Raw genomic sequence first — 19,940 nt, 5'->3', positions numbered from 1 at the left:
AGAGAGAGCGAGTGGGAGAGCGAGTGAGGGAGGAGGAGAAGAAAAGCGACGACGAGCCTATAAATATGTTTTGGCATTAGGCCTTAGGCCCGGGCTTCAGTTTATCTCTACTCAGTGAGCGAATTTTAATTTTGTCGCCAAATACGCTAGGTCCTTACATACATATATATATATCTCGGCTCATAGGGCACTCAACTTTTACTCAACTGTTGTTGAGTTATAGTTAACCAGATCAGATTTTGAATTATATTCATTACCAATTCGTTGTGAGAAGCATTTCCCGCAGTTATATTTGGGACTCTTATAGCTTCAACTTAGATCGCATATATTCTAATATGATATATATATTTACTGTAAAAGGGAATTTCCAATTCGTATAGCTGTTGCAAATTTTTATGGTTTTTGGTTATCTTGTGTTTTTTTTTTTCGTTTTTGTGGAAAATCTGTGCTGCCGTTGACTACTTCAAATAATTGCGAAACCGGGCGAGCGGCGTTTGTGGCGGCTGGCTAGCAACCTGTCTGGCAGCCGTAGGGCAACATCATTATCAAACTTAATTATCATGGGGCATGTGAAGCAACATAACGCACATTGCACTTTTGTCGGAATATCTTCATCATCACCATCGTCATCATCATCATTCACAACATCATTATCAGCATGGTCGTCGTCTGCTCGACATGCGCTTTGTCTGTTGACTTCCTCGTGTGTGTGTGTCTGTGGATGCGGCCATATCGTATGCTGCCTATATATACATGTATATATATATACATACATACATACATACATACATACTCCATGCACACTCCACTTGGTGCTCTGCACTGTGCTTGTGCACATATGTATATGTAATTGTATGTATATATTCATATATGTACTTGTGTGCAGTCTGCGCTGACTGCGCTTCAGAGCTGTGTATAGCAATTGAATATTTGCAAGAGATTTCCGTTCATTAAACCCGACAGCGAAAAGCAGAAAAGCAGCAAAAACAACAACAACAACAACAACGGCACAGTGCAACGACTGTAGGCGGCCTTTGAGTGTCAGCCTCCCTGCCTACCGCCCTCCCTTGTTCCCTCCCTCTCTCTATGCTCCATTCCCTGGTCTATCGGTTATACGAGTACGGCCCTCTGCGTTTTATCCGGCTTGCTTCTGGCTGCACCGCTGATGATTTGCACTACGTAGTGCTTCGCATTTAATTTTTTAATTTTTCTTTTTTATTTTTTTTCTGTGATTTTTGTTTGGTAGCTTCGCTATAATTAAATTCCTCTTTAAAGCTGCGCGGCATCGCCCTATCGCATATATTTTATTTCATTTCTTTTTTGTCGCTAGTGCAAAATTTAATTAATGTGTAGGCGTCGCATTTGGTGGCACAAGAGGCTCGACGGCCTACGCCGAATAAATAAAGTTTGAAAGTTTGGCCCAAGTTTGTTTAGGACGGAAAGAGCACTTATAAAGTTGATGTGGGTCGTTGAAGTCAATTTGAATGTGATTGCAGGATACAAGGATAGGAACAGTTTCAATGTACAGTTGGATAAATCATTTTTGATTGGAGGAAAATATGCTTTTAAACGTTTGCCAGGAATAAAACGTTGAATGAAACAATTGAATTTAATTATGGTTTCATTGATATTGTATATTTATAATTCTCAAAGAGTTTTAGCACTTAACAAGTGACAGCAACGGTAGATTTTTGATGAGATAACCTGATTATTTATTGCTTGTTGTTTATTCTGAACAATATTCACTTCAAATATTTAATTTGTCAGATTATTTTAAACAGCAATTAATGTAATCTTAATGTGTACTGAATTTAGATTGATTAGAGTATTAATGATTTATTTTGGTCCGACATGATGCTCTTCACTTTATTTTTGGCTTTAGCCGTTCAACCTTTTATGGAGTATTTCAATAGAACTTTGTTGAAGCCGCAACTTAAAATCCGCCAACAGACCAGGGAGAAGAGCTTTGCTGGTCGTGGGTGTGTGTGTATGTGTGTGCTGGTGTGTGTGTATGTATGTCGCTGCCTTAGCCTAATGCAACTACTATTCTACGTGCTGCGCTGGATCTACTCACTCTCACTCTCCCTCTCTCTTTCTCTTTCCCTCTTCCTCTCTCTCGCTACCTCTCTCTCCGTCCCTCGCTCTCTCTCTCTTGAACTGTAGCAAACTCTTGGCTGTTTCTAATTGCCGTGTTATTGTGTGTACATGTACATGTTCTAAGGGGCATGTGCTGCATGTTGCATGTAAGTTAGTTCCTTTGGCTTCTAGTTTGTTTTGCCTGCAGCTCTAGCTCTGCATCTGGTTTTTGGCTCTGCTTCTGGGTCTGGCCCTTGCTCTTGCTGAGTTTATCATAATACCTTTTGCAGGCAGTTGCGGCAACGAACGAAGCAACTTTTAAGCCGAGTTGAAGGAATGGCTGACTGACTGAGTAAAAGAGAGAAAGAAAGAAAGACATGCGGTCCATGTGGCGAATGTATTTTCATTTTTGGCTTGGTTTCATTTTATATTTCGTTTTTCGGTTGGCAAGGTAAAATCGCACTGGTGGAAAAACATGTTTCGCCGTCTCTCAATCCAATGTGGCAGTGAAAAACTGAAAAACTGCATACAATAGTTGCCCCCACAGTTGTTGTGCATGCTGCTGCTGATGATGATGATGATAATAACCATGGCGATGATGATGACAAACAAGCACGCCAAGTTTTCAGAGCCAGCCAGCAACTCATCCAGCTCCTGCACCATAGACTCTTGCCTGTTTTGTCGTTGCTCGTAGAACACAGCAAACTTGTTTGGCCATTTTCTTTGCCGTTGACTGGTGGCCTGTTTGGCTGTTTTTCTTTGCCGCCGTGTTTTATGTTGTCTTGGCCTTTTCTTTTTCTTTTATTTTTTTGCCTTTCGCAGCTGCTTTTACGGCATGCATTGATGCATTTTCCTGCTAACAACCAGATGAGACAACAGCAGGCGGTGCGGATGTGTAGGGGGTGTGCTGGCCGGTTTTTGGGCTGGTTTCGAGTTGGCCGCTTGTACTAAATACTTATGCACTAAATGCTGTTTGTTTCGCTTTGCAACTCATGTGTGCATTCCGTTGTTGTATGCTTCCACGTTTCCACGCTCGTTGCTGCATCTATAAAAGTTATAGCTCAATGATGACTACTCTTGCTGAAAGCAGGCACTTAAACTTGAAATTATTCTTGCAGATGAGCTTGGCAATAAATAACTATCTTAAATACAAAACGGGTAAAAGCGAACGAACGAACGCACAGTTCAGTAACGTTTTATCTTGATTCAAAAAAAAAAATAATGTGCACCGCATTTGGCTTGGTTAAAAGTTACTCTTAGTTTTTAAAGCTATATTAAGATATAGGCGGCAAAAACGGCTCAATTAAATACTTTAATGTTGGTATGACAAGATTTTGCCACTAGGAATGTAGGTAAATAGGGTAAATCAGATTAAACCTGTGTTATATGCAATTTCTACGCATACCGCCTTTCTCGGCGATTCTCATTAATGAGGTTAACGCGTATTTGCTATTAAGTTTAGTCTTACATATAAACTACTGTCTAAGTGTGTGTTTCTGACATGAAGCCACATCATTATTTTAGATTATGCGTAAAGTCCATTAAAGAGGCCAACGGAACGTCATTTGGCATGCTCTACAACAACTTTTAGTATCTTCCACTTCACGTGTGCGCTCTTTTCGTCAATTTGTTCATTTTTCAAGCGATTCATCAATCACACAACCGAGTTGAACATGTTGCCCAAAAGTATCTGCCACTACGCATACGTATCTTCGAGCTGAAGTTGAAGCTCTTCACAAAACGTAGTTTGCCCACAAGCATAAGAGAAATAGTGGAATAGAAAAGCATGAACCTAAATGCTTTCAACTCTCTGGCTACGAATAAAAGCATTTCAAGCATTTCCTTAAGCGCTCGCTCAAGTTTTATGAAGCAAAGGCAAACTGTTAACTGGCCGAAAGGAAAATGTAGAAAATAAAAGAAAAATCCCGCCGACTGCGACGGTTTCATGCTGAACAAAAGCTGGCGTCGTGCCATGCCCCAAAAAGGCTTGTCCAGGCAACAAAAAAAAAAAAAAAAAACGAAAAAAAAGGAGAAGAAATAGCAGAAAAACTGGCAGCAGGCACCCGTGCGGCTTTTCATTATGATGTGGCCCCGGGAGCGCGCGCCTAAATGTGTGCTATATTAAAATCTAATTTCTTATTTATGCAGCCAATTTTCATTGTTGTTGTTGTTGTTGCATGGTACCTAAACTCGCGGCATTTTAATTAAATTTTTAAAAATTTATTTCAAGCCGCAAACACACGCACATTTCAATTTAATACACTCGCATTGCACTTTAGCCCTGCTCTGATTAATATATGCCATAAATATACTATATATATGTACATACATATTGTTGTTGCCAATTTAATTGAAATTCTTTGGCCTGGTCTTTTCCTAATTGTATTTTCTAGCCCAGCACAAAGCCAATAAGCATTATGACTTGCCGTTTGTTTTGCCAGCCTCCGCCTAACTGACTGACTGACTGGCTGTGTCTCGAGCGAGCGTTTTTAGCCCAATATTTAATGTACTTGCACAGCCAGCGGCAGATTGGCCAAAAATAGCACACACACACACGCACACGTACCCTTGCGCCTTTAAACTTTATGGCCATAACGACTTTCGCGCTAAATATGGCCGCCCGTCCCCGCAACTGCGTCCCGCCCACGGCATGTCACTTCGATAGGCAACATTTCTTTTTTTTTTTTTGCCGCTTTATTGAATTAAAAATTGAAACTGCCTGGCGGCGGGTTGCTGGAGGGGGGGGGGGGGCAGGCAGCGGCAGGTCCTGCAACTGCGACAGCTACTGCTGGCTTTTAGAGCGCACATTAAATTAATAAATTAAAATGGAAAGCACTTTGTTTTAGCACTCAGGGCTGCTATCGTTTTGGCTCCCTCTTTCTTTCTCTCTCTCTCTCTCTCACTCCCTTACTTTTCTTCTCTCCCTCTTTCTCTATGTATATCGTGCTCACTCGCTCCTGTGCATTTCGTATAATGTTGAAATTATTAATTTATGTCATTTAAGTATGTCATTTACTTTGCTTATGAACATTTTTAAATTAGCCGCGTCGCACTCGATAAAACTGAATTGAGTCCCGGTAAAAGAAAAGCGATTTCCAACGCCCGCCTCATAATTGAGCCAGACACACTCACAGTCGGAAAACTCGGAATCCAGTTGACTGGCTTAGGTTTTGCGTCATTCGCAAACGCACAATGGGCCAACTTTGGCAGTAGAATGTTCTAATTATGATCTATACCCATTTATATGTGTTTGCATTAATTTTATGCAAATAGCCTAAACTTTGGCCATCATATCTGTGTGCCATTTAAGCATTACGATAGTCACAAATTATCCATATTAAATAGCCATAAAATACATGTGAATATTAGTTTGTCTCTTTGTTAGATATACATAAAAAATCATTTTAACTAAGAATGTTGCATATTATATATAAATTAAGTACGAAATGCACACAGAATACATTTTTATGCCTATTTTTATGTGTCACACCCACTGTGCCCGCAACGAGTTCCTTCGGGCAACGTTTGCGTCTTCTACTTCATCGTTCGCTTCTGCTTCCTAATAGATTTTGTATTTTGATTGATTGCCTCGCTTATTCAATTGTTATCCCCACCGCGTATACCCTCTGCCCTAGTTGCCTGCTTTCTGCCAACTTTGCTTCAACCCTCCTTCTCCCCTTCATCTACCACTTACGCAGTCGCGTCTGCGCTGCGCTTATGAAGCGTGTGATTGTTTTTGCTTATAGCTGCTGCGTATAGCTTGGCGACTCTGACGTTCAGCTTTTCTGACAGGATTTAACTGTAATATTAGTTAAATCTGTTGCATTAATTTCAATATCGTTGCGGTTATTCGCCTAACCTAAATGAATATTAATGCCGTTTTTAAGCGACTTTCATATGCTGGCTCTCAGCTTATTCTTCTTGTTATTTCTTATTGTTGCCCTGCTGCGAAGCCTTAGCAGTGTGTGCACACTGTGTGCAGTTGTCAAATACTTTTTGATGCGCACTGTTGCGTAAAAGCCGATCCATTTGCCCTACAATAAAAACTCAAAGCTCTCACTCTCTCCCTCGCTTGCTCTCTCTTTCTCTCTCTCTCCCGCTCGTACACTTAGAGTGCGTTGCAGCAGAGCTGCCAACTACACATAGTTAGTTGCCATGTAAATTAATACGCCAACGCTTAAACGTATGCCACGCCTACCTCCCCAATCATCCCACTCACCCAATGGCATTTGACCAAATATCTGTCGATAACTGTGTAGATACTTCACGCTAGATACATATGTATTTGCACGTGTTGGGGGAACATTGGACCAGAGCTTTGCCCGGCTATAGATACCCCCAAAGGAGGTTACCTTTTGAGTTCAGGCTTATGAAGTCGCCAGCCGCAGCAGCAGCGGCAGCGGCAGCATCATGTTGCAAGTATTACTTCAGGCGTATTTAGCTCTTTGGCGATTGCATGCAACGTGTATTAACAGTGTCTTGCAACGGGCCAATTAACAGAGACTTTGTAATTTATGTGCTAGGCTTCATGGCCAAGTTAATTAGCAAATTAATAGAAGCTTCCAGCAGGGGTTTAATTTAACATTGCGGGAGAGCAAGATAGGAAATAATAACAGGTGTGTTGCATAGCCAAGATTATCAGCTATTATTAAAATATGGAGCAATTAATTATAATTAAAAATAAAAGATAACAAAATATTAATATAAATATATAATTTTAAACAATAAAAAAAATAATAACTCAATACCTAATTATATATTAATATTAGTTAAATATACTAGAGTATCTGGTAAGGTTTTATAAAGATTATACCTATATATATATATATATTTTTTTTTTTTTTACACACATATTATTTACAGTTTGCAGTTTACAGTCTGCAGACTCTTGCTTAAGACATTGCAAGCATACCTTAAATATTGATAAAATACTTACTAATACTTACTGACACGTATATTAACAAGCCGTTTGTGTTATTAACTAACACCCAGCTGCATCTAAGTTAAGAACCAAATGAATGCTTCATTCATGTGCTTAAGGGGTAAGCTGCGGGCTTGCCTTTGTTGGTGATGATGATGATGGCAAATGCCTTGGCAAATCGCATTTCATGCCTCGGCTTCTACGCTGGGTGCTAAAAAGGCGAATGCCCCCCAACTAGAGAGGCAAACAGGCATTAGGCAAAAGTGAGAATTGTGTAGAGAGGTGATAGAGATTAAGAAAGAGGGAGAGAGAAAAAGAGTGCATCAGTATGTCTATGGAGGTAGTAGGTGATGTTGGCTGCTGGCCGTAATTTATGCGATTGCAACGGTGACTGCCGCTACTGCAACAACAGCAGCAACAACAACAACAAGGAATAACAACAAACTAACATATCCGACCATATTTTCACTCCATGTGTATTTTTTAATAAGATTTCTTCAAGCAGACGAAGTCTCAAGACAGCTGTGTCCGTGTGTCTGTGTCTGTGTGTGTGTGTGTGTGGGGGTTTATGTGCATCTTTTGCTTGGCAACATTTGTAATGTTTCGTTGCATTTTGCAACGCGTCGTTGACGTCGGTGTTAATAAAAATTCACCCAGCTAACCAGGCGGGGGGCTTCAGGCAACCCACTGGGCTGCTGCTGCTGTTGCTGCTGCATTTGCACCTGTGCTGGCGGGGGCGGTTGGGGGTAAATGGGCTGCGATGGTGTCTGCATCGGTCCGTCTATGGGTGGCCTACTTAATTTATGAGACGAGAGAATTTGCTGCGCTGGCAACAAACAAACAGCACGAAGACGGGGCAAAAGCAACAGCAACTGTAGCATAGCGCAATTTGTAATTAGTGTAGGTACATGGCACAAAATCTGCTCCTAAAGAAAATGCATCCAACGGATACTTAACGCTCTAAGGCGGCAATGACGCTGGCAACAACACCAACAGCAACAACAACGATGACAGGAACAACAACAGCGACGACAACAGTTGCAATAATTATGGGTTGTCAGGCGACATCATGTGATTGACCGCATTATGGGACTGACAGAGACCATCTGTAGACTTCATTAGAGACTGTTCTAGAGCTGGATATGGAGGTGGAGAAAGCGCCACAGAGAAAAAGATTGAAATGCGTAAAGCGTCTGATATTGGCTCGTTTATTAAATGCTGAGGAAAACATATTTTTTCTTTTCTGAACTTCCCCAACAAACTCTTGACTGTTTTTTTTTTGCTAAGCCAATAGTTAATCATAAGTTTTACTATTATGTTTAATATTACAAATTATTTTTTTAATATTATAAATTTCTAGTAATCTCTTGTATTAACTACAAGTTTTAATCTATACAATAATTATTTGATCCCAATTGCTTGCATTGTTCTCGATATTTGTCCATCAACATTTAAAATGTTGCCTGGCCTGAAATTAATTTTCAATTAGTTGTAGCTTAGAGACTGTCATTTGAAAGTTTAAGCCTTGGCAAATGAGAAATGGATTAAACGAGATAAATAGCTGAAGGTCCACCAATGTGCAGCCATCTAGGGTGTTGTGTGCTTAATAACTGAGTTGTTGGCTTAATAAATAAAGTTTTGTGTGTCCATTATAAATGAGGTGCAGACCGAGCACACACACACACACAAACGCAGGCAAAGCCAAAACTTTAGTTAAACAATTGAATGGACGTCAAGGGCTTCGGTCGGAACGTAAATCAACGTAACGACCCTTGGCTTGTGTTAAATTTTAATTTGATAAGCTCTCTCAAAAACACACACTCACACACACTTATATTGTAAAGGGTACATAGTTGGACACTCGAATATTAAATCCATAATTCATTATATGGAGCTTGTGGTCGCTCGACTAGAGTAAAAATGAATTTTTGTTTGATTTGAATTCTTTTGAGGATTTTCTAATTAAATGCCATTTCATGTTTTTATTATTATTTTTCTTTTTCTTTTATGCCTGTGACATTTGAGCATCAAAATATTCTGCATAGTTTGGCCCTCTGGCTGTGGCATTGTTATAAACATCCTTTAACACACACACGCACACACACAGACACGCACTGCAACACACACACATGTCTATTCAGGACACTATATGTCCACGTCATCATATGATGTGACATAGATGTTGCGCATAAAGGAATAAAATGGAATGAAATGGAAAAACCTGTGCCAACATTTTGTCACTTTTTTGTCATATTCTTTTCTTTCTCTCTATGTGTCTGTGTGTGTGTGTGTGTGTGTTCATTGTCTACTATTGTCTATGATATTTGTGACTTGTTTCTCAATGCTCTTTCTCAGCAACCCCCTCCCCCCCTCTCTCTCCAGCTCTTACTGACTGTGTGTGCCTTGCGGTATAATCCTTAATCCTTCTGCTTTATTGTGCATTTACATATCAGCCTGCCTAGGCAATGACTCGACAGTCTCCGCACATTTTTGACACTAAAAACTATGAACTGCAGATGTTATTTTTGTTGTTGCTGTCGCTTTGTAGCAGTTCTATGGCAGTTCATAGGGGTTATCGTTTTTTTCTTGCCGTATGCCTTGTGTAGGATTCAGCAAAAAGTGTGCCAATACACAAAAACTAAAGAAAAAATCTACGGGTTTTAATGAAAATACCATAAAAAATATTGCGATTGAAGCAGACTAGCCAAATATTACATATTCTCTTTGGAATAGTAGTAGCCCATAGAGTAGAGTTGACTAGAATCCAGTTGGACTACAAATTAACTATTCTAGTTTTTAAAATATACATATTTGTATATTTATATATATACTTTTAAGGAATTTTCATTTATATATATTTGACCAACTATTTTTTCCATATTTATTTTTATTTACTTATATTTCTTGTCGAATTTCAAGCATTTATATTGCTCACATTTACTTTCGCTCAGCTTGCTATTAAAAATGTACAATAACTACGTCCCTTTGGACTTTCGTACAAAATTCCCAATAATTGCTTTATCATCTTAGGGAGTTATGTTACCAAAGCCACGCCCACGCAATCAACGATGACAAGTCTCTAGCTAACTTTCAATCTGTTTGACGTGCCTGGCCTGGAAATTTCACGTGCACTGCAATACATACATATTTACAAATATATATTTACAAATATGCTTTTATAGCGCTGTAATATGTAATAGGCAATTTTGGACACACACACACACACCCAAAGAAACAAAAAGAAAAAGAAGAATATGTGTATGTACTATATACTATTTCAGTTATTACACACACAAAGCCGCCTACGATGCAGGGTTTTTATCCCATCCCCACCTCCACCCCTTTCCACCATCCTTGTGCCGTTATAGTTTCCGCTTTTGTTGCCATTGTCGCGAGCAGCGAACATAATTTTAATAGGTCATCATATTAAGGGATTTTGTGCAATTTGTCTGTATGGCAATCTGCACACATACATACACTCACACTCACACTCACACACGCAGACATACACATATTAGTTTTGTTGTTGTATAAGCGAATTGAGTGGCGGCTTTGTTGGAGCTTGTATTGATTGTGGAGGCTGTGCAGCCCTTCTCTCTTCCCCTTTCTATGGCTATCTCTGTCTACATTTCTCACGCTCTCTTGTCACTCTAATTGTGGCTCTGTCTGGTTATTGGCCATTTGCCACGGAACTGACATGTGCGTTTAATTGCGTTTCACTTATTTGACACAAAATTAATACGGCACTCGGCATTCGTGTATATGTGTGTGTTGTGTGTGTGTTGTGTGTGTGTTGTGTGTGTGTTGTGTATGTTGTGTGTGTGCATGGGTGGGCTTGCTTATGTAAGCTTTGTGTGTGCATTGAGGTGTTCTAAGAGAGCAGTAGCAGCAGGAAGCCCAAAGTTTTAGCCTACCCCTTCCGTTTGTCCACCCACATAAGTATGCTATAATTTCGGGCATATGCCCATTGTTACAGCAACAGCAATTATTATGGACTGCCTGCCCCTTAATGCTCGCTTTGTATGTGTCGGATAATTAAATATTTCTGCAACATTTGCGTTTTGTTTTTGCCATTGTTGAATGTGCCAGCAAAATCGTTTTGAAACTGCCAACCACGAGATTTTGCGAATTGTATCTGGTTCCCATTATGTTTATTCTGTAATTAAAGAAGGGGTTTGACTCTATATAGAAGCTATAAGCCAACATTGATTAATGCTCCGTGGTTTTAGTAATTGAAAAGCCAATTTCTAGGCCCAATATTTCAAGAATATATATAAAAAGTATGTTTTTCAAAAGTAAGCACCTTGTAAATCAGTTTACAACTTAAAGTCAAATTAATGTTAAGTAATTTATAAGCGCTTTGCTGCCAGTTCTTATCGTGTAATTCGATAAGCGCACATGAAATGTTTCTTAATTTTTCAGCTCAAATCTTTTATTTGGCAGCTGTTTGCTACCAAAAAGAAGAATGAGGTAGAAATAGCGCTTGAAACCTTTTAAAGTGAAACGAAAATCGTTGCCTTTGGGGCCAGTTGGTAAACATAAATCAAATTATGTGCACGGCTAACGCCCGGCTATAAAATCTGCCCAAATGTTATTAAGTGCGGCCCAGGGACATTCATCAGACCAAGGACTGTTTGTTGACCGTTTTGGGTTTGGGCTCAGCAGCCTAGTATTTTATGTTATTAATATTAATATTATTATGTGCACAAAGTTCTGTTGTTGTTGTTGTGCTTCCGTTTTGAATGTGTGCGCTTGTATGTGTCCATGTGTGCGCGCTTGTAATTACGCACTTTAATGAGTTTTCCCTTTGACCGCCCTCCAGGGCGACGGTCTGTGCTCTCGTCCAGCAACAGCTGCAAATGTGTCAGGTGTCGTCTGTTGGGCTTACAAAAATAAACCCACAGACGGACAGGTCTGCCAAAGGGGGCGGCAGTCATGTGTATTGCACATGTGCATAATTAATTTTTAAAATTTATTTTCATCTTGCAACTTTTGCCTAGAATTTTCCTACATCTGTCTGCATGGGTTAAGGTGTACTGCCAAAAGTCCCAAAGAACTCAGTGGCAAGTGTTAGAATAAAACTTTTCTTAGAATGATATAACTATAAAAAGTATAACTGAGTTCAAAATTGAGTTGCACGAATTTTTGTAAATTAAATTCTTTGCAGTCTGTTTATTAATTGTAAATGAAAACTGTTAAAATGCATTGCTGTCTCTTAAGGCTGACTGAGACTGAGAACATTACTTAAAGTACCTTTCTTTGTTATTTCTTTGAATATTTAACTGATCTACTGTTGTCTAAACTCTGCTTAAACTTCCCTAACTTGAAGCTTATCTAAAACTTTTCAGCAAGTGTCATTGCAACTTGAAGTAAACAACTGGAAACTCATTTTCCTTTTTTCGGGCAATTAAAATGTGCTAATGAGCGTTTCGCGCACACATGTTGAGTGAAGTGAGTAAAATTAAAACTCTTGACTGATTGGATTTCTGTTGAACGCCACGAAAAACGGCTCTGTGGGGCGACAAAATTGCAAAAACCACACCACATGAGTGCTGCCGTAAAGAAAAGAGAAAATCTTTCCTTGCAATGCCAAAGACTAAATACACTATGAGAGCATACTAACTAAATTGATTGTTCAAATTCACAATAATATAATGTGGGTTTACTTTAGGCAATATTTTTTTTTTTTTTAGAAAAAACTAGTCGCTTTTCGCTCAATTGTCTCCAGCTTTAAATATACTGTTCAGATTTCAACTAAAATATATAAAATATGAACAGCTTTTGACTAGTCGGCTCAAGTAAAAGTAAAAGTTTCTCATGTAATTCGTATGATATATGCCATACTGATTCGATCTAGCTGGCTTAGTTACAGTCTGCGCTTGAAAGAAGCATCTGTGGTAAGTTAAACTTAGCCATAGACTCGAAATTAATAGATACAATGCCGTTGTGTCTATTAGCTCGTTCCAATTATGTGTAATATATAATCTTGTACACGTTTTGGCATAAAATTCAAACACCTTCTGTGAGTGTATTAAAATAAAATTATGCGCCGTGTGTTGCGGGGGGTCTCTAATGATAATAGCAATAATAATGATGATGAAACTGTTTTCACAACACCAACACCTACCTGCCTTTGGATTTGAGTTTGACTTTGCTGCTGCTGCCTTTGGCGGTGATGGTGATGTTGATGGTGGTGCTCGCAGACGACAATTTGACGTGAGAGTGTTGTGCTGCTGACTAGAAAATGGCATTTTAGGCAGAGTGAAAGCAGCGAACCGTCAGCGTTCCGACTGGCACTCGTCTGCACTTGATGTTTGTTTTTCCTTTGCCTGCCATAAACGGAAAAACTCCGCACGTCTATGTATGACAACGACGAAAATTGACGTATAAAGTCAACGCTGCCGTCAACAAAAGTCTCTCAACGCATGACAGCATTTTTAAGCCAGAGATGTCAGCGTTTCTCTGCAACACATACACCCAACCTTCCATCCAACCATTCACCCATCCAGCAGCATCATATGACCCCCCCCGTGTGTGTGTGTGTGTGTGTGTGTGTGTGTGTGTCTGTGTCACGTACAGCATTTAGCATTTATTGTGCCGCTTCTGAGTTTCTTTTTGTTTGCTTTCTGAGATCAAGTCAAAAAAAATTCAATTGGTTTTCTTTTCTATTTTTTCTTTGGCCAAGACAATGTGTGCAAATACTATATGTAGGTATAATATCAAATGGCAACAACTGTTGGCCACAAAATTATTATGATCCCACAATGCTGTGCGCCCTAAAGCAGGCAACAGTTTTTGACTATGCCCCTAACTTGATTAAAGTCTGACAGTTTTTGATAACATAAACCAAAAGTTATGCCAAAAATTGTGCTGAAAATTAAATAAACTAATGCTTGATGCCAGCTGCTGGACTTCTAGTAAAAACTATTTAATTTCATTTGCACACACAAAATTAAATATATCAACAGAGCGAAATACGAACTTATTACAATTATAAAACTAGACATTTTTGGTTTAGAGAAAATGTATTAATTTCTCTAAATTGTTCATTAAAAATTGTTAAAAATAAAATATTTCTTGTTTTGCAATGCACAAACTCTTTTCGTCAAACTTCTAAAGACCCATTCCTTTTTTTAGCCAGCCAAAGATGAGCGATTAACTTTCTCTGGCCCGCATATGAAGTTAGTTTTTATTATCGTTCCATGAAAATCTAATAAATTTCTACACAGAATGCACATTTTTAGCAGAAATAGCCCGCATATGCAATTCATTTTGTTTGCCATCTTGATGAAAAAAGAAGAAGAAAGAGAACATATAAAACTCTGTCTTTATATCTTGATGATTTGTGGCGTTGTTTTTCTCATTGCCAGGAAATTAGAGAATTGGCACACACACATACAGACGTACACACGTGCACACATGCATGAGCAAGTGTGCCTGAACAATTGTGATAGTATGTGGGAAAAGCTAAAAGAAATTAGAAAGCAAACCGGTTGCCAGTCAGACTTGGCATTTATATGCGAGTTAATTAAAAGAAAACTAGTTACGACTATGCGTTGCCTTTTAAAGTTTTTTTCCTTCTTCTTCTTCGGTTTTTGCGTCGCGCAAGAAAAAGTCATTAAAAGCTGATGCCAAGTACGCGCATACAGTGCGTATGATTGATAATGAGTCTGCAGCCGCAGCTGATGCAGCAGTCGGAGGCTGGGTCGCGGTCTTGTAGACTCAATGCCATTGGGTTGCCCGACGACGGGTGCAGATGTCTTCATCTTGGCTCTGTGTCGTGGCATGCAATGCAAAGAATTTACAATGCCTGTAACGGAACTTATTATTTCATTGCTGCACGCCGCCCGCCGTCTGCTGCCTGTTGCCTGCTCTCTGTTCGTGTCTAGCCACAGCAGCTCACAGCATGCGGCAGGCGGGGGGCGACCGCCGGATGACAACTCCAAGCTGTCGTCTTTAACGTATTCCAGTCATGTGTTGTGTGCTGCCTCAAGACAACCTCCGGTTCACACTCCCAGCTCCCAGAGACTGTTGACAGTCTCATGGCTTGACTTTTAGATGTGCGTGCTCTGTCTGAGTCGAAATCAAACCCATCCACTGCCTTTTATTTTTATTGCACAATTTTCATACCTGTGCCGCAATTCACATTTTTATGGCTAACATTGAAAATACTTGTAGGCCAGGTTGGGTTAATGGTATTTTCAGCATATACGTTAGTTCAAATGTGAAATATGCATGCAATTGGTTTAGTTTGGCATTCATAATTTGCTTTATTCGAGCCTTGTCGCTTTGGCTGATTGTGATTGGCCTTATGATGAATTCACAAACTTGTGACATGCTGCCAAAAAGTTTTCTCTAGTTTTTCTTTGTAATAGATGAATGTTCTTTGTACATGGTGTAGAATAAATTATGTACAGTCAAGCAACAGCAAAAGCAGTTTTTCATGTTCATAACAGGTAAGGTCCTTGTTTGTCATGCAATTTTAATGCCTCAGCTGAGCAGAGCGGACAAAGTTAGGGCAGATGTCCAGAAAGTGCTTTCTTCTATTTTAAAATGTATTTATATGCAAAGATTATTTTCCTAAGAATTTAAATACGATATAGCCAGCGTTGGGATATCTGTGCATTAATATTGAGTTTATTTTTGTCTGGCTTCGAACTAACAAGGGAGAGGTTGCCGGTTCAAATTTGCCAGCAATTATCTCTCTGCAAAAGAAAACTTGTCAGTTTCCTGAAAACTTAAGAATTCATTTAAAGTAGTCGAAGAATTCATTGAAATAAGCCCAAAAGTTGCTTTTTAAATAAATTTAAAGATATTTAAGTGTGTCTGAGCTGGGAGCGAGTGGATGGCTCATGTTTTCTGGGATCTAATTCCGACTATGGCTTTGGAGTGTGCCACAAGCTGTGGCACTAGTTATTGTCACACCTGGACAGCACAACAGATTTGCATATTTGCAAACAAACATGAAAATATTCATGCAAATAATTGGGCGTGGCAGCTGGCGCGACCGGCTATCATTGACTGCCTTGTTGTTGTTTTAGTATGAGTATCATGTCAAAGTAAAGTGCACGCGGGTAGCCAAATTATGCGCATTTATTTAGCCGTTAATGCTTTTTACATTTTCCGACCCGCATAAGTTTTCGCGACAAGCTCCGGGCCGCCGCCTGGTTCTGGAGACAGGCTACATAGAGTATATGCTCTATCTCTAGCCTGAGTTGCCGTTACATGGGGAATTAGTGCGCATAATTTCATAAACAACAGCGACAACAACAATAGCAACAAACAACAACTAGCAGAACTGGCAAAGTTGTTGGCAACCATCGCGTTGGCCTGAGCAAATATTTTGGAGCTCTATCCCCACCCTTCGCCTTGCCCCGCTGCCCCTTGGGAAATATGTTCGCTTCTGCTGTTGATTCTGCTGGCAGTGGCAAAACATTCAGAATCATATGCGAAGTCCGCATATAAAGCTATGCTGGGAATTTGCATTGCACTTACATGAAAAAGTAAGCGAATGAATAAAAAAAATAACCAACTAAAACAACGTTCGTATATTATGTATGCTGTATACATATCTGTACTAAATTGCACATGAAGTGATTTCAAGCGTAAGAAATGCCTGCAACATTGACGGCAGCTGCAAGGGGCAAGGGGCAGGCCATCGATATTATACACATTGGTGTGCTCTCCCGTATGCGGAATATGCATATAAAAACTTGGCGCTGTTTCAAAGTTGTGTACGAGCGAAAAAAAAGTAAAATAAAATAAAATAAAAACACATTTCATATAAAAATTACAACAACGCACACGAGACTATCCTTATGATGAACGAGGCGTGCTGGGTCTCATGTTTTTGTTGTTGCAATCTTTTCGTTCAACAAAATGCCGGAAGCCAGAAAAATGCCTCGAAAGTTGACTCGACTCTACTTGCCTCGCCTCTACTCGACTCGAGTTGACTGCGGAGCAATTTGATTAAATGCATTGCGTACATTTTACAAAATAAATTAGCTGCTTTTCAAGATATTATTTATGTTAACAAAAGTATTCCAAGTGCGTGCATTTTTCTTTTCTTTTCTCAACTAATTGAATTTTTGTTCTCTTTTGTCTCTTTGCAGTGCAAAGTCTAAATACAAACGCTAAGCAACAGTATTTTTGCTCAACATTAAAATAATACTAAGTATACCTAAATACATAATAATTCGATGCAAAATCTATAGCAGTCATTAAATGTTGCATTTTTAAACGGAAGAAAAACCAAAAAAGAAGCAAAACATAAGCATAAATCACACGAGACGAAGATTTATAGAACGCAGCGAGCTTAAGCCAACAAAAAAAAGAAGAAAAAAATATATATTAAATAACGTAGTACGACTAGTAAAAGACACCACCAATTTAATTTGCAAGGAAACTAAAAACAAAACATAAAAAAAAAAGTAAATAAAACTTAAAAAATTAGCCAAAAATCTAATAGATGTCTGTGTGCATTATATTTTGATCATATATGAACAATATATTGTACTATATAGCATAAAACAAGTATATTTACAACATTAGCTATAAAACGCAGCTAAAAGACAAACAGTTAAAAGAAATAAGAAAAATATTAACGACCGCCATTCGGTCAACAATTTGAAGATAATATCAATATAAAAGACAGCATAATATAAAAAGAAAACACAAACAAACAAACAAACAAAAAATGGAGGACAATAACACAAGCAGCAGTGCGAGCGGTGCGCCCATCAAACTTGAGGATCCATCGGTGACACTCACAATAAGGCTGATTATGCAAGGAAAGGTAAGTCAGAAGTGCACATTTTAATATTATTTATATTTATCCAATTATTTATTATTGTAGCACATAGAGTTTAAGGTTTTAAGAGCTTTAATGTCTAGCTCAGCCAAGCTCTTAAAGTCAAAGAGCTTATTTTAAGTATTAAAGCTTTTGCTTCTTAAGAACGACTTCTGGGCATACAATTATCTTATAGCTTGATTTTCATCTGAAAGCAGCGTACCCGAGGAGCTTTAAGATTATATAGTATCTTATTATTATTGAGTTTAATTTTGAAATCTCAAGTGAAAAGTCTTTTCAACGCTTGACTCGTGCTTCAAAGTGACTTTTTTGAGTTAGGCTCTCAGGCCATGCTTATAAGAATATGTTAACTGTTTTGTCAGCCGACATGTTAAGCTGACGGCGTCAACAGGATTTTAGCGAATCAGTTCACATGACAATCTTTCTCCCCAACTCAAAAAAGGGACAATATATGTCTCGAACGGATCCGGCTGAATTTTAAATGGAAAATGGGAAGTTCAGTTTTTTTTTTAAAATGTACGCCCAACTGCGTTCCATTGAATTTTGCCGTTTTAAATATTTACAGAAATTTTCCGAAACCTTTTAAAACCAATAAAATGCGGAGGGGAGATATGCAAATACATCCACAAATGGCTGCAGGCTGAAAATAAAAGTAATTAATATTATAAATTAATGGGGGTATTTTTTTTATTATGCTAATTTAAATTAAACACGCCACACTTCACGCATTATTACGAACCGAAGAAGAATGAAATGAAATGAAATGAAATGAAATGAGATGAAATGCACAATATATGTAAATACAAAAAATGATATGAAAGTCATAAAAAGCGAAGCAAGCATCGGCTATTAAATAATCATTACAGCCCGCAAATATGAGTAATAAAAAAGGGGCACACATCAATAAATGACATAAACATAAAAAACAGAAACGTGGACGATATCAGAAAATTGTATATATACCATATATACCCAACCAGTTTTTAGCAGCAGCTGATTGAATACAACAAAAATATGCATAAAATGCAAAATACCCATTTATCATGCATAATTAAGCGCTTATTTAAACTGAATGATTACCAAATGCACGGAAAGAAATGCAAATAATGTTAAATATTGTTGATGAACCAAGCGAAATATTTAACAAATATGTTTTAAAAGAAGATATTTAATATAAGATACCAGTTCAAACTGATTCTTAAAAATGAAAGGATATTCCATACACATAGAAAATATAATCAATTAGTATTTTAGGGGTAGAATTTCTCTCAAGAAGTCGTAGACCTATCAAACAATCAAAGGTGTATTCTCAAACGTATTCAGTTCTGAATATGATGTTTTAAAGTTATTAAAAGAACAAATTGGAATATATATACTAAACAAATATATGTTCAAACTAATCTGATTCAATGCATTGGATAATCATCGCTCGTTTACTCGAATATAAGCTATATGAAAACCGAGTATCATTGCAAATCTAAAGCTTTTCTTTCAAACTTAAAACTTGAAACACGCTAAAGCAGTGTAAATATCAGCTTATTTATTTAATCACACTCAACAGTCATTAACAACAATTATTCAACGACATTAGCTACAGTAACTAAACACAAATCAGCTTCGAAAAGCTGTCTGGCAACGTCGCGACGGCTGCGCCACTTCAGCCAAATGCCGAGATGTTGCTTGGTGTCGAGTGTCGACTGGCTAAAAGGCACGTGCTGAGCCGTCAAAAGCTTTTTAGCCAAAGCTGTCGTTTATCTTGCGGCTCATTACTTAAAAGCCGATTTGTAGCAAGTGCCTGATATGGATTTAAAAGTGTGACCAGCCTTTGATTTAAATATTGTAAATATATATGCATATATAAGTATATACAGGCATAAATAATAATACGACTGTCGCTGTTGTTGCCAAGTTATGTATGCACTGAATGGCAGCGACAGGTGCAACAACAGCAGCAGAAGCTGCAGATAAGGCGACAGAGCGTCGCAACGGCAACCGCAAGGGTGCACCAGAGGGTGAGCAAGCGAGGGGGGGGGGGATGTGGGGCGTTTGGCGAAGGCGGAATGACAGTGCTTCTACACATTACATGATGTGTAGTTGAAAATTGGCAAATAGGCAAAAATATCTGCAGACAAT

The 19,940-nt window shown here is 38.6% G+C and overlaps 1 protein-coding gene across 9 annotated transcripts in view; it reads left to right on the top strand.

Annotated features, from left to right (window-relative positions):
- Window positions 1–19,940, top strand: part of mub (poly(rC)-binding protein mub) — a 94,581-nt gene that overhangs the window by 54,682 nt on the left and 19,959 nt on the right. For all 9 annotated transcript variants that reach the window (XM_070208505.1, XM_070208504.1, XM_070208500.1 and 6 more), the window contains one exon: window positions 17,110–17,792. In XM_070208505.1, the coding sequence (XP_070064606.1) occupies window positions 17,694–17,792 (99 nt within the window). In that variant the 5' untranslated portion in view covers window positions 17,110–17,693. The remainder of the gene's footprint in view (window positions 1–17,109; window positions 17,793–19,940) is intronic.

The sequence above is a fragment of the Drosophila virilis genome, chromosome 3 (assembly GCF_030788295.1).
Source record: "Drosophila virilis strain 15010-1051.87 chromosome 3, Dvir_AGI_RSII-ME, whole genome shotgun sequence".
NCBI lineage: Eukaryota > Metazoa > Arthropoda > Insecta > Diptera > Drosophilidae > Drosophila > Drosophila virilis.
This window is presented reverse-complemented; position numbering and strand designations above follow the sequence as displayed.